Below are 13,823 nucleotides of genomic sequence, written 5' to 3'. Positions count from 1 at the left end.
ATGTAATGAAAAACTGGGGCTGCTTAAATAAAATAAAGCTTGTCGGCATATTATTGGCGGGAGGGTTGCACTTTATCTTCTTTCCGTCTTGATCTCCTCCTCTGTCCCTCGTACTTCATTTTTTCAGTTTATTCTTCATCCGAGAAGTCTTTCATTTGCTCGATAACGTTATATTTCGCGAGCAGAGTTTTAACGATGCAAATACTACCGGGCTGTTTCATAAACGTCACATTTTTATCCTGACCACTCAATTATATAACAAGAAGAAATGTACACTGGACCATTGCCAGCTAACCGTACACGATCCACTTTGCCGTAGACTATGTTAAACGACAACTAATTCGACGCTAGGCGTTGAAACTTTTAGGCGACATCCCCGAACATAAATGCCACAAATACTAATCATATCACAGCATTACCGAGAGACACGAATTTATCTGTTACAATGTCTATGATGACATAATTGAAACTCTAACTTCACCCCCTTCGTTACGCAATGGTTTCTCCCTGTTTCTTCGTATCCCCAACAGACTGACTCGACAAAAATGACAAATAGCATGGCAAAGGAGGCGTCTAATTTACATATCCACTAATCTCTGCCTCTCTTCGCGTCTTCGACTCTAATTCCACGCTAATTCGCTACCCTACAGGAGAACGACGATGAGATTGTTCGAATCCCCTAGCATCTTTTTCATCGCGTACAGACCTTCGCTGCTCGCTTCGTTTCTCGAAGATACATAAGCGAAGATAATTCTAACATTAATTTTACTTTTTTAATCGGATTCTGTGGTCGGAAGCACGGGCGGAATTTTAAGTGATAAATGTAGGACGTAACTGTAGAATAATCAAAAACAGATTATAATATTATAGATGTATACGCCGTGCGATGATTCTCAGAACGAAAGCAGCTAAGTAGCTGTTTCACTTTCAAAGCGATATTAACGATATCAATCTAATTGGGTATCAATTAAACTCGAATCAGTATGCCGTTTCATCTATGCTTCGTCCTAATGAAGGATGTAACAGCACCGCCCTATAAACATTCTGAGATTGTGCAGGTGCTGTCCTTGATTTATGACAGGCAATTAGAATCTGACTACCTTATTTGCCGTCGTTGCCACTAAGAAGTGCCGCCAGCATGTGAATACGACGCATCCTAATCTATGCTCGAAACCCTAATTTTGAACGGCCGCCAGATGTTGTACGACGAAGAAAGGAAATCTAAAATATAAATATACCGCTTAGAATCGTGTCGCATTTACATAAATAAGACATTAGAACAAATTATCGACATGGATTACGTAAATAATTGATTCATGTATAATTAGAAACAAAAATGTCAAGCGATTAATAATCGACGAGCAACGAAGCGAATATCTACTTTCAACGATAAATAATTTAAAGTATGTGCGCAATTAATAATGTAAATCGCGTAATGAGACTATACTGTAAACTGATTATAGAATGCAAGGGTGAAGTCGATGTCGGAAGGAGACAAATGAAGAGAGATGGTTTGCGGAAACTGGAAATGCAATATTCCGTGAGACCCGTCACCAGAGGGATCGTAAAATAAATAGATATACGCGATTAGAGTTCTTTAGCTAATTTGAGAACTCTGTCACTATTACTTAATGATAGTTACAGTTGTTGTTAATGGACACTAATTCTGTGCTTGAGAGAGTTATACATAAACGATGTTTAACTTGATTTAAAAATCGTGAAGTGTTTACATATATTTATAGAAAGATTCCTTCTTTTACCTTTTATACATTTTTCTTTCCTTTCTTTGCTATTCGTTCATATGTGCAACGATAGCATACTACTGCGTAATAAACATATTTCAAAGAATTGGAATTTTTTATTTATAAAAGAGGACTTGGATCAGCCAGACTATAGTATTAAATACCGATGACAAATTGCCTGGAAGAGTAATCGGCACTGCGAAACACGTCATTAAGAATGATTATGATTCATGTGATTAAGAAAATCACTAGATTCTAAGTTATCTCTAAATTCTATCAGCATCGTTGGACAGTGCTTGGACGAATCGAAGAATGCTAAGCTAATTCTGTAGATCCACCCCTTTGCTCTCGGGTAATATTCAACGAGAGAAAAAACAGCGTGCTTCGATAAATTCATCTCTGCGGAACAAGTGATTGTTTTCCCAATGAGCCTGATAAGGACAGAGGCGGAAATGAGTAAAAGGGGAAATAACCCGACGGAAAGCTGCGAGAATGGCAGAAGGAGTAAGAGAAGGAGGTGGAGACGACGGAGTATAGGAGGACTTCGGGGAGAGATGGCCTGGCGTTCATCGGACATTTATCCAATTAACCGATTCGAGTTGAGTAACCGGGGGTCAGGAGATCGTTCGGATACCTATATAGACGATGCACACGCTCCGATGCTCGAGTATACCAATAATAGATACGCGTCCGTATAGAAAACGAGGAAGCTTGGTTACGTAATGTCGAATGTTGATCTGTTATGTTTAATTACGGAAACTGATATTGACGGGTCGGTATGTAAAGAATAGAAAAGGAAGAATCGTTAGATCGAAGAGGACGGAGGGTGAGATCGGCGCTAGATGCTTGTTCGTAAAGTCACCCCTTTCTCTGCGTGGGGTTAGCTCTGAAAAGGGGTTCGGGAACGGAGGAGAACTACTGAGGCGCTTGGGCACTGTCGAACGAAATGGCCAGCAATATTGTCGTCGTGGTTCGGGGGATTTGCGTGGGGCAGATCGAGGAAGAGCAGAGAAAGGGCTCCGAGTGACATGGGAAATTAATTATACGCTCCTGAAAATCCTGACCTCCGCCTGAACGCTAAAACAGATCATTGTCTATCTTCATTCCTCATGTACCTTTATCTACGATAATAAACGCGTTCGTTCATACGGCTTATTTTTTCATCCTATTAAATTTTATAAGCATTGCTTGTTAATATTAATAAAATTATGAACAATTAGAAAACTTCGACGTTGAATTCGATATTATATCAAACTTACATTTTTCGACTACCGTTTTACATTGGTATACGTTGCGAGTTAAAAAGTTTATTAATAAAATTAATTGAAATTAAGCAGATATATTGAAAAATAAATTGCCCTGTAAATATACATTTAATAAATAACAGTTGCATTAAAAAGAAATCAAAAAAGCACTGTTGTGCATATACAGTAACATATAGTATATCGAAATAAATTTGTAAACTTATAATTACACTGCGGATTTTTATGCGTTTATGAGAAACGTAAAGTTGCAGAAATGCATTCAATGTGAAGTATCTATTCCTCGTAATATTAAATAGGTATTCAGGTAGATAAGTACTTGCATTCATAAGAATATAAATTTGCATAAATATCCGTAGTCAAGTTATAATAAATGAAATATTATAGACATATTCTAATATGACAGAATTTCTTCGTTGAACACAGTGTACGAATGTATCGATATCGTGAGAAATAGAAATAAAGATAGACTGAAACTCACGGAACAGCAACCCTGAAAGTACATCCGGGGATCCATTATCCAGATCTTGGAATTAAACTGCCCGAAACGACCATAAGATTTGTGTTTAGTTTTTCGTATAGATGTAATCTGCTTCAATAGTTGTCGTTCTAACACTTTCATATTCGTTCCGTACCTGAATTATCTACGAAAGAGAATAAAAAACAAATATTAAATTTTATAATAAAAATCCGTAGCAGGATAGAAAGGAACAAGAATTGAAAAATTATAGTACCTTTTGCTACAAACCAGTTGCCACCAAGTTCACTGATCACGATTGTCGTTGTACATACGCGAAACATGTGTGAAATCTATAAAAATAAAAAACGATTTTATTCTAAAATACGTTCGCTTTTATACATATATCGTTATGAAATATACACATGGGGAACGACATCATAGCCTCCGCCTTCTATCCAGTTTCTATCTCCTTTCTCATACTTTACCATCCTACCCAGTATAGACTCGGAATATTTATTTTTATTGCATTATGTGTATACTCCCTGAGTCAACAGTTTCCTTTTTCTGAAGCATAAATCGAATCCGACTAGATGATTGAAACTGTGATTTCTTTTCATTTTTAATACTATTCGGTGGTAGAATTTATACTAACTTTAAACTTTTAAATATTTAATCAACTTTTACAAGCAAATATGAGAAATAATACTCTTATCCGTAAAAAATTATTCGCATTCACACTACATTGCTTTAATACTTTCAAGAAGACGTAGCTTGCAAAGTTAGCGGCTACTAGCGAGTCCACTAAATCTTGTACCACCCCTGGTTGCCTAGCCATTCTTATTCCCTCGTTACTTGCAGCTTCGCTCGAGGCAGCTCTCTCCTTATTATATCGTCTTTCCACACCATAAAATCGGAAAAGAATTTCGCTCCCCAAGACAATAGAAACTAATAAATTTGATTACTGATTACACTTGCGAATTTTTCTTTTTAGATTAAAAACTGATCAGAATTTTTGCTCGCGATCATTGTAAGCACATTTTAAACTTTAATTTGCCCACCATTTTTTAAAATGCACGCCATCGAAACGTAAATACGACACGCCGTTCCTAGCTATGATAATCTAACCCTAACAATAAAAGTAACAAAGTGACAACACCTCTTACATCTCATAACTGCGAAGATATTTACGTTGACAAACCTAATTTATACCTTAAGATGTATGGAAAGTTAAGAAATTGCGTAAAATCTATTCTAACTTAATCACAACCACCAAAGATAAATAATTGTCATAAATTGTGACGATACGACAAGAACAACGAATTGAACAATATGAATATTCGTTTTTAGGATAATAGATACTCACATATTTCAATTAATTGATGGTACTGCAATTGGAGCACAATTATATTCTCACAAACTAATTGTTGAATACAAACGATGGTCCGACGCTACGAGGAGAAAAGAATACAATAGAAACGCGGGAAATTTAACTTTTGTATTTGAGTGCAGAGACACGATACACGCAGAACCATCTGCAATATATCAATACGTCTTAATTCAAATGTAGATAATGCAGGAAGCAATTCACTTGCAACCTGCTTTACCGACTACTACATCAAATCATTTCACTGCCGATATACCCCGTCTGAGGTTTCACTAATGAGTTTACTTCAGTAATGTTCATATTAGAACAAAAATTTATTTATTTAATATTTATTTATTTGATTTATATAAAAATTAAAATGACAGAATAACATTATTAAGTTGAATTTCTAATCTATCGGAATTATATCTACAGAAACTTTTTAATTTCAATATTCATTTCTCAGCAACGGAATTAATTTTTTAACCATTTGTAATGCTTAATAAATAATGTAAACTTATTCGTTAATGTAAGTAAGTAATCAGTTAATGTAAACTCAAATTACAACTTGAATTCTAATTTATATTATTAAAATAGTATCGATAGTAGGTACTACTGGAAGCAATCTGCGAGTTCGTCAACGACAGCCATGCAAATATTTGTTAACAAAAACACTAGGTATTTACAAGATACAAAATTTGTACACAGATGACATCCTCTTCCCTATTTATACTTTGTCATGTTAGTATCAAAATGAAAGAGCAAAGTAATAAGTCAATAATAGTGTACGTGGTCGTTTTTGGTAATAACAACAGAAAAGTCATCATTTTTTAATTCAGCACACATCGCAGAAGATTCCAGAAAGTGAACTCTACGCAACAATGACTGGGGATAAAGAAAAAAATAAAAAATTCTATTCTTAAATGGTATTTATAATTAATTATATACTGTGATATGTATTTACTGTATTCTTATTATAATCGCGTGTCAAAGTAGTGAAATATTTCTTTCACATCGTTTCACATTTTCAAATTTTAATTGCTGTTGAATGTTACCATGAAATGTTTTCAAAGTTGGAGCACTTAGTCAATGGTTGGAATAATTACATATTTTTATAAATGCTAAAAATATATATATAATAATTTTATGGAGTAGAGTACTTTTGACACGTATAATGTAATGTAATTATGTATTTATTCTTTGACATTTTGTACGTAAAAGATTCGTATTATCGATAAAAAATTCATTGACTTCAAAATAAATTTAAAAAATGCGAGAATTTAAAACTTCATTCAAATATTCATATTACAATTACAAAAATACTTTCCTCTTTTTTCTTTCTATTACATAAATTTTATTATATGTGAAAAAATATGTCGCAGATAAGACACTGCTAGGGATTATGTTTATATACTGCAATGGATTATTTTTTACAAAGTATTCGATAAGTTATGATAATAAACATTTATATAAATGCATTTCACTACAGTTATAAATTCTTAGCAAATATTAACATGTATCTATGCATTTTATCTTGTGAAGTAAGGGGAATCTTGTTTATTCTATATTCTTTGTTCGTATTTTCTTAATCGCATGAAACAAGGATACATAAGCATATGCTGAAGTAATGTATCACCTCAAATAAATGGTGCGTACAATATATCATCCAATTTATTATTTTCTTCTCATTTGTAATCAATATCAGAATGAGAACATAGCTATAATAAACCATTTACACTCTTAAGTCAAAACAACTGCCCTTAGTGTCCACTATGTGTTGGATGTGTATATACTCCTCATATAAAGATTATCATTTTTGAATAATAATTTTCCATGATAAAAAGTTCTGATATTATTGGATTAACTGCCTAAATTTCTAACTAATATTTATATTGTGAATGCGTGTGAATTTATGGTGAGAATTTTGTACCAAATTGTTTAATATTTATTCTACAGCAATAGTACTTATAGTTTCAGTAATTAAAGATTACAATTGATATTAGGTGAATAACAAAACATTCAAAGAAACATTATTATGTCTTGAAAATAAAATTGATCAATAAATATTTGTTCAATAGAAACTGTTAATAACTTAACTGTTTTAATGGTTAGTAATGTAGTAATTGTGTCAGTTTTTAAAAACATTCTCAAAACATTTTTAAACATGTTTTATTGTACCAAAAATATTATAGTAACGTATGAACTATGTATAAAAGTAATTTGTATATTACGTGCTTTGGTTTCATTATAATAAACTATTTTAAGTTTTAATCGTACTATTATTAGTAGAATATTTACTTTAACAATTATACTCAGTACATTCTTGTTAAAAACAATAAAGATAAATAGAAAGAATATAATTTAGGAAGCTAATTATATTAATGATATAAATCTTATATTAATACTCTAACTACACAAAATTAGTTTTTAAAAAATTAGAAATTCTTTTGTATTAATATAAAATGTTTTAGACAGGGTAAAAGGAATATTAATGTGCCAAAGATTTTAAAACAAGACTGAAAAATGGTAAGCAAATTACCACAAGAGTTTAGAAGATATCTACGTAATAGAAATCACCTACAACATGTTCTTGAAGAAACTCAACGTGCTTTACAAGTTATTAATCTAGAAAATTTCTTTCCTCAAGGTAAATATTGAAATTTTTAAATTTCGCTAAGATTAAAATAAAACTTCACCTAAATATTTTTTTACAGAAGATGTTGTGAAGGAATTACTACCCCCCTTAACATTAAACAGAATCACACGTATTTTAGCGAATTCTCCAGCTATTGTAGTTCTTGGACAAGATAACAAGGCAAAAGCAACAATAGTTAATACTTTAATATCTACCAACATCTTACCAGTATGTAATGGATTATGGCGGTGGATTAAACTTACTTATGGTCAAACAAACCACATTAGTCTCACATTAGGTCTAGAATATGAAATACTTGAAAATTTGCAAGCAAATGAAAAACCTTGGACTACACTACCAATCGAAGATCTAACAAAATCTGGAAGTGAAGATACAATTTATCCAACAGTACTTGAAGTCCAACTAAATCAACCTATATTAAAAGATGGTGTTCAAATATTTATTGCTCCAAATACTGGGGCGGTAAAAGTTCTTGAAAAAGAGTTGTTATCTATTTTACCAATATTTTTATATGCGCTTGGTGATCAGCCTTTAACAGAACAAAATTTGAAAGAGCTAAGAGACCTAAGGGAGACTTACCCCTTTAATCCAGTGCTTTTTATATCATCTTTGGGAGATATCTTAATGACTGGCATTGATGCTGAATTGACTGAATCTGAACAACATAGACTTCAAAATCGACTAAGTTCTAATGATTCTACGTCAAGTAAAACTGATGGTGATATTGATTTTGATGGAATGAATTCACTTGGTTTAACATGGTTGGATCAGCTCTCAAATTTAGGTTTTCTTGGAATGAAAGAGTCTGTTGAAGTTGATCAATTATCTTGGCTGGGTAGTGGGCAATGTATTAACTCTAGTGACTTTCTTGACTCATACAAAAAAACAGACCGAATTTTATATTTCATTCGTGGATGTTTGCAAACATATCTTATTAATGCTAGCACTTATTTAAATGAAGTACATACAACGAGCCTAAGAAAGTTTATTTTAAGTGCCTTTGATATGGCACGTATAATTCAAATAACTCCTAAGAGAATACAGTATGCTCAACAGAAGGAAAATGAATTATATGACAATTTAATGAAAATTGTTCATGAAAAACAACAAGAACTAACTGGAATAATACAAAATATTATTCAAGAGATGAAAAATGATGTGTTATCATCTAGTAATGATGTATGTTTATATCAAAACCACTTCAATAATAGAGAGAGAACGGAATGGTCTGTAACCGTCAAAGCTGCAATTTCTGAAGTTCAGAGAATAATGCTTTACTGTTTAGGTGAAAAAGTTGCAAAGCAACTTGTAAATTCCGTTAACTGTTTACGTGAAAGTTTTTTTGGTACCTTACAGCGTTGTTTATTGAGTCTTGAAAAAACATACGAATGCGATACCTGTTTATTAGCTAGTGATGCTTTGAAACAAATACTTTCAGCTGCATATAATATTGAATTACATAATTCTTCACCATTTTCAATATATTCATTTTTAGAGAGATTCAATCTGATTTTTATGTCTTCATCTTTGCAATGGTCATCAACTCACACTCTAGATGTAGCTTGGTGGAAGAAAGTGGAAATTGAGATATTGAATTCATTATCAGCATCAAAGTTGGCTAAAATGATATTGATGCAATTTGGAGATAAACTTGAGTCCTCACATGACGCATTTCAGGCTGCTCTCAGATCAATAGAAAATTATTATTCTGGGGAGTTAGAAAGGACTGAAGAACAAAGAATAGCTATTAGAAAATATCATGCTCCTAGATTAGCTAAATTAGCATTAGAATCCACATCAATGATAGATCTGGTTCGCTATGGAATGCCCCATTACAAAGAAGAAATTGGTCGTGGTCAGTATGGCATTGTATTTGCTTGTGATGGCTGGGGTGGCACATCTGGTCCTTGTGCAGTTAAGTCAGTTGTTCCTTCAGACGAAAGCCATTGGAACGATCTGGCTATGGAATTTTACTATAGTAGGTCCATTCCTGAACATAAAAGAATAGTGAAGCTTCGTGGATCAGTTATTGATCAATCTTATGGTGGAGGATTTGGTCTTGGATCTGCAGTTCTTTTAATATCGGATCGTTTAAGTCGTGATTTATATTGTGGAATACGCGCTGGTTTATCTTGGTTAGAACGCATACAAATAGCTCTAGACGTGTTGGAAGGAATACGCTATCTTCATTCTCAAGGACTTGTACATCGGGATATTAAATTAAAAAATGTTCTTCTTGATACCGAAAATAGAGCGAAATTAACTGACTTTGGATTTTGCATCACTGAAGTTATGATGTTAGGGAGTATTGTTGGAACACCTGTTCATATGGCACCAGAGCTCCTCTCTGGTCATTATGATAGTAGCGTCGATGTATATGCATTTGGAATTTTATTTTGGTACATATGCGCGGGACATGTAAGATTACCATATGCTTTTGAACAATTCCATAATAAAGAACTATTATGGACCAGTGTGAGAAAAGGTAAGTTTATGAGTCTTGAAGAATTTATTTAGCTTTGTACTCCTCTTTTCTAAGTATTGCTTTCATTGTCATTAGGTATACGTCCAGAAAGATTACCTTCTTTTGACAATGAATGTTGGAAGTTAATGGAACAATGTTGGTCTGGAGAACCATCTAAACGTCCTTTACTTGGTGCTGTTGTACCAGTGTTAGAATCTATTCAACAAAAAGCAAAAGCAAAAGAAGCCTTACAAGAACTTTCAACAGAGAAGTCACAAGCAAGTTCATCAACAGATTTAAAAAATCCTGCATTAGCATTAGCAGAACCTTATAATCAAAGAGGTACTGTAGCTAGTCCTCCTCCTGCAAAACGTAGGACAATGAGCATTATAAAATATCATCTTTTTCTGACCAACTTATACATTCAAATGCGGGAACTATAAAGTGCGTATTTTTTTTCTCTGCTAGTATATTTAAAATTTTTAGGTGATCTGACTATATTCAATCTCAACTCTAAATATTTTTTAAAACAATTTATTAGTTTCTATTACATATATTTGGCGCCTTTCAATAGTATTTTAAGTGCTGCAGTATTAATTGACAACCTAATTATTATTACTCTCTTAGAAATTTTTTTAATTTTATATCTGCCTACAAACAATTTAATTTAATTTAATATAAACAAAAAAGAACAAAATAGTTGAACTGTGTAAATATAATTTATGATTAAATATGCAATTATGAACAGATTGTATAAATTTATTTTTATATTAGAAACATAAGTACATAATTATGATATTTGATGAATTACGTATGTAATTAGTGAGGTATCCACTTCATTGTGATACGAAATGGTATGATAGAGAGTAAGGAAATCCAAGATTGTAAAGATTGAAAAATAAATAAAGATTCCCAGTTTTTTACTGACTGTTTTAATGCTATTAAAACTTTCTTTGGAGTATCTAATTCTTAATATTTTAAATTTTCTAATATTTGTACACATATATTTATATGTTGCTTAGTGACAAACTTCTCTATTACTGACATAAATTTATATTGTTTTCAGATCTCAAATTTTTAAAATAGAATCTACATAAATGTTCAAGTGGAATTTCAAAAAATGATAATGTCTTTTAATGTGGAAACTTTTGTTATTTGGCAAGACATTTTTATTATACACTTGGACTGTAACATACAAATTCTTGATTACCAGCAAGTACTAAGAACTGGATCCATAGAAAATTTAAAGTTAGTGGAATTAAGATTATATGAAAATAATTTTATACATATTTAAATGATTATAAAATATTAAGTTTATTTTATATTTCTGTTTTATTTTTAACGTTTTTAATTTTTACGTGAACTAGTCATAATTACATATTTGTAAGTAGTCAATTACTAGTTGTATTATTTTATTGAATGTAATATTGCATTTATACAATTAAAGTATTTTTGTAAGATATAATTCTATTAGAAGATTAACTTATAATCAAATATTTTAAATGATATTCAAAGTAACAAATCAAGATTACATTTTGCTTTTTCTAGATCATGTAGAAATTTATAAAATTCACTGATTGTCATTTCTACAAAAACATTCCTAGTTTTGCCATTTTCTTCTAATTTTAATTTTAAATGCAAGAATGATTTCCCCATGTTGTCAGATTCATTACTCGCTGCAGTTACTGTAAAAATTTATTTATTTAATATTATATTACTTTATAAAAATGTATTATTTAATTATATATACAGGAGAGGATTGGGGTTAGGTTCTTCAGTATGTTAATATTATATATTGCTCTATTATATTATTATTATTATTATTATATATTATTATATCTATTATATATCTATTATATTATTATGCTCTATTATATTATTATTAAGAATATTATATATTCTTATACTTATTCTAACTTTAACTAAATAAATAACATATTTCATTTTTTTATAGAGCAAAAAGAAGAACACCAATAATAGTTTTTATACTTTACAAGTTACCAAACGTTTTGAAGGTACTTAAAATATTTTATCTAACATAACAGAAATTTCTAAAACGATTTGTGTTTTGAGGTTAGATTCGTACCACCAAATCTCCACGAAATGTCAAGGATTTTTGTGATATTTTTAACCATTTTGTATTCAAAATAGGATCCTTTTATTTATTTGTTAACAATGCCTTTATTTATACTTTACTTGTTACTGAATATCAGATATTATATTAATAAATGTTATAGCAGTCTGTGTACTTAAGCGAATGCAACAAGTATAAATTACGATGGCGGGAATTGATGAATGTACATGATGAGATAAAAGAAAATATAATATAATTATTCTGCCAATAGCAGAATTAACTTTTATATTGGAATGTGATTGTGAAATGACATATTTTAAAATCACGTAGAGATTATATCATACAGCGAACGAATTATTTTAATCTTATCAGATAATTTAGTTTTCTACTAATTACATATGTAACATTATATTTAATATCTTTAGCTATTATGTATTCATCTTTACCTACTATATATTGACAATGATTCATATTTGCATATTAAACATTATTCAAGTGACATTTATCTTTGCATTATTATATTTTACAGCTTCGCTTATTTCTAAGATTTTACAACCAAGGGAATTAGAGAATTAAAATTCCTTCAATCTAATCGTACTTTATTTGATTAACTTTTATTTGTCGGTAGAACGACGAAATATTTCAGATTTTTATCGTTCCAGCTTAGCTAGATGGTTGGTTAGAGAAAAAAAAAACGATTGTCATGGTTTCGATATAGTTAGCAAAGACCTAGTACGAAAATTGGTTCCAATAAATCCTTTGGATGTCGTGTACTTTCGATTTAGGACAAAAATGGCTAGAATCAAGGAACACCAGAATGCAATAAAACCTAACGTTAGTTTCGTAGTACTTGTATCACGAATAAAATCTGGGTAAATTTACAAAAGCAAGAGTTCATTTGTCCCATACCTAACTATAATACGTTGAAGGGGGAACTCGAGATTCGTTTCAGTCAATAGTATCAAGTATAATTTAGACTCTTAGAATAATAGACGTTGCAATGCAAAACAGACGATGAGTATCAAATTCGGAAGAAATTTTATTCTTCTTTTTGAGTCACGATTATCACGAGTCATATAATATAATGAGGCTCGCGTATTTCTGTGGCTTGCGTAATCATTTTCTATCGTCGAAGAGAAAAAAACGTTGGTATAGATTTGATCTTATTAGAATGTCCGAGTATAATAATCGAGTAAAATAAAAAGTTAAAAATACGATCGTTATTATCAAGCGTTGATTGATACTCGTTGATCGTATCTTTAATTACGTAAGTGTTTGCTTCTGAATGCAACACGAACTTCATTCGTTACTCGTCCTAAGACAAAAAGATTTCTTTCGCTGTTTCTGTTCCTTGAAAGCGAGAGATTTGTTATGTTTTTTGAAGTAATAACCGATAACAAATGGAGCAGCTTGCAAAGTGTTGCAGTACTTAATTTAATTCTTGAACTACAGCCGTGTGATAAAATGTCTCGGATTTTTGTAAAGTACGGATATTTCTAGGAACATAACAAATATAAATGCTCCTACTACGTAGCTAAGTACAAACTAAAAACAATACCCTCTAGACATAATCGCTTTAGACGTTGAATGTTATTTAGGATACATTTTTATATGATAAAGAATGGAAAAAATATCAAAAATCAAAATATATCACGAATTTAGGGGATGTTACGATTACAACTTACGAAGTAAATCTTCGGCTGTTTCGTTCGGCCATCCGTGTCGATTAAGGGCGCGAGAGGTATCGTGTGCCGTGCTATCTGAATTTATATGCAAATTTTCTCTATAACGCGCCATTGTTT

General features: G+C 31.4%; 2 protein-coding genes across 8 annotated transcripts; one reads left to right on the top strand and one right to left on the bottom strand.

Annotated features, from left to right (window-relative positions):
• The first annotated feature begins 5,424 nt into the window (after nucleotides 1–5,424).
• On the top strand, nucleotides 5,425–12,526 carry LOC126922523 (dual serine/threonine and tyrosine protein kinase). Of its 7 annotated transcripts, XR_007712821.1 has the most exons (6): nucleotides 5,426–5,753; nucleotides 7,303–7,474; nucleotides 7,542–9,968; nucleotides 10,044–10,289; nucleotides 11,014–11,195; nucleotides 11,902–12,526. XR_007712821.1 is itself a non-coding variant. In XM_050735165.1 (5 exons), exons 2-5 carry the CDS (start codon nucleotides 7,351–7,353, stop codon nucleotides 11,031–11,033), a joined length of 2,817 nt encoding a protein of 938 aa, XP_050591122.1. In that variant the 5' UTR covers nucleotides 5,426–5,753; nucleotides 7,303–7,350; the 3' UTR covers nucleotides 11,034–11,269. The 7 variants fall into 7 exon arrangements, 6 of the variants coding, with proteins under 6 accessions (XP_050591121.1, XP_050591122.1, XP_050591118.1 ...); XM_050735165.1 differs by lacking the exon at nucleotides 11,902–12,526 and having other exon boundaries at nucleotides 11,014–11,269; XM_050735161.1 differs by lacking the exons at nucleotides 11,014–11,195; nucleotides 11,902–12,526 and adding an exon at nucleotides 6,431–6,475 and having other exon boundaries at nucleotides 10,044–10,870.
• Nucleotides 11,343–12,185, bottom strand: LOC126922639 (COMM domain-containing protein 7-like). Its single transcript, XM_050735439.1, has 2 exons — nucleotides 12,034–12,185; nucleotides 11,343–11,632 (listed from the first exon to the last, which is right to left on the bottom strand). Exons 1-2 carry the CDS (start codon nucleotides 12,080–12,082, stop codon nucleotides 11,457–11,459), a joined length of 225 nt encoding a protein of 74 aa, XP_050591396.1. The 5' UTR covers nucleotides 12,083–12,185; the 3' UTR covers nucleotides 11,343–11,456.
• Nucleotides 12,527–13,823: the final 1,297 nt, after the last annotated feature.

Source organism: Bombus affinis, chromosome 12 (assembly GCF_024516045.1).
Source record: "Bombus affinis isolate iyBomAffi1 chromosome 12, iyBomAffi1.2, whole genome shotgun sequence".
Taxonomy (NCBI): Eukaryota; Metazoa; Arthropoda; class Insecta; order Hymenoptera; family Apidae; genus Bombus; species Bombus affinis.
This window is presented reverse-complemented; position numbering and strand designations above follow the sequence as displayed.

Excerpts from the sequence above, each read along its gene's own strand:
- LOC126922523 (XM_050735161.1), top strand. The coding sequence starts at position 7,351 with ATGGTAAGCAAATTACCACAAGAGTTTAGAAGATATCTACGTAATAGA. Across the intron at positions 7,475-7,541 it reads AGAAAATTTCTTTCCTCAAG|AAGATGTTGTGAAGGAATTA; the intron begins GTAAATATTGAA and ends ATTTTTTTACAG. Across the intron at positions 9,969-10,043 it reads ATGGACCAGTGTGAGAAAAG|GTATACGTCCAGAAAGATTA; the intron begins GTAAGTTTATGA and ends CATTGTCATTAG.
- LOC126922639 (XM_050735439.1), bottom strand. The coding sequence starts at position 12,082 with ATGGTTAAAAATATCACAAAAATCCTTGACATTTCGTGGAGATTTGGT. Across the intron at positions 11,633-12,033 it reads CATTTCGTGGAGATTTGGTG|TAACTGCAGCGAGTAATGAA; the intron begins GTACGAATCTAA and ends AAATTTTTACAG.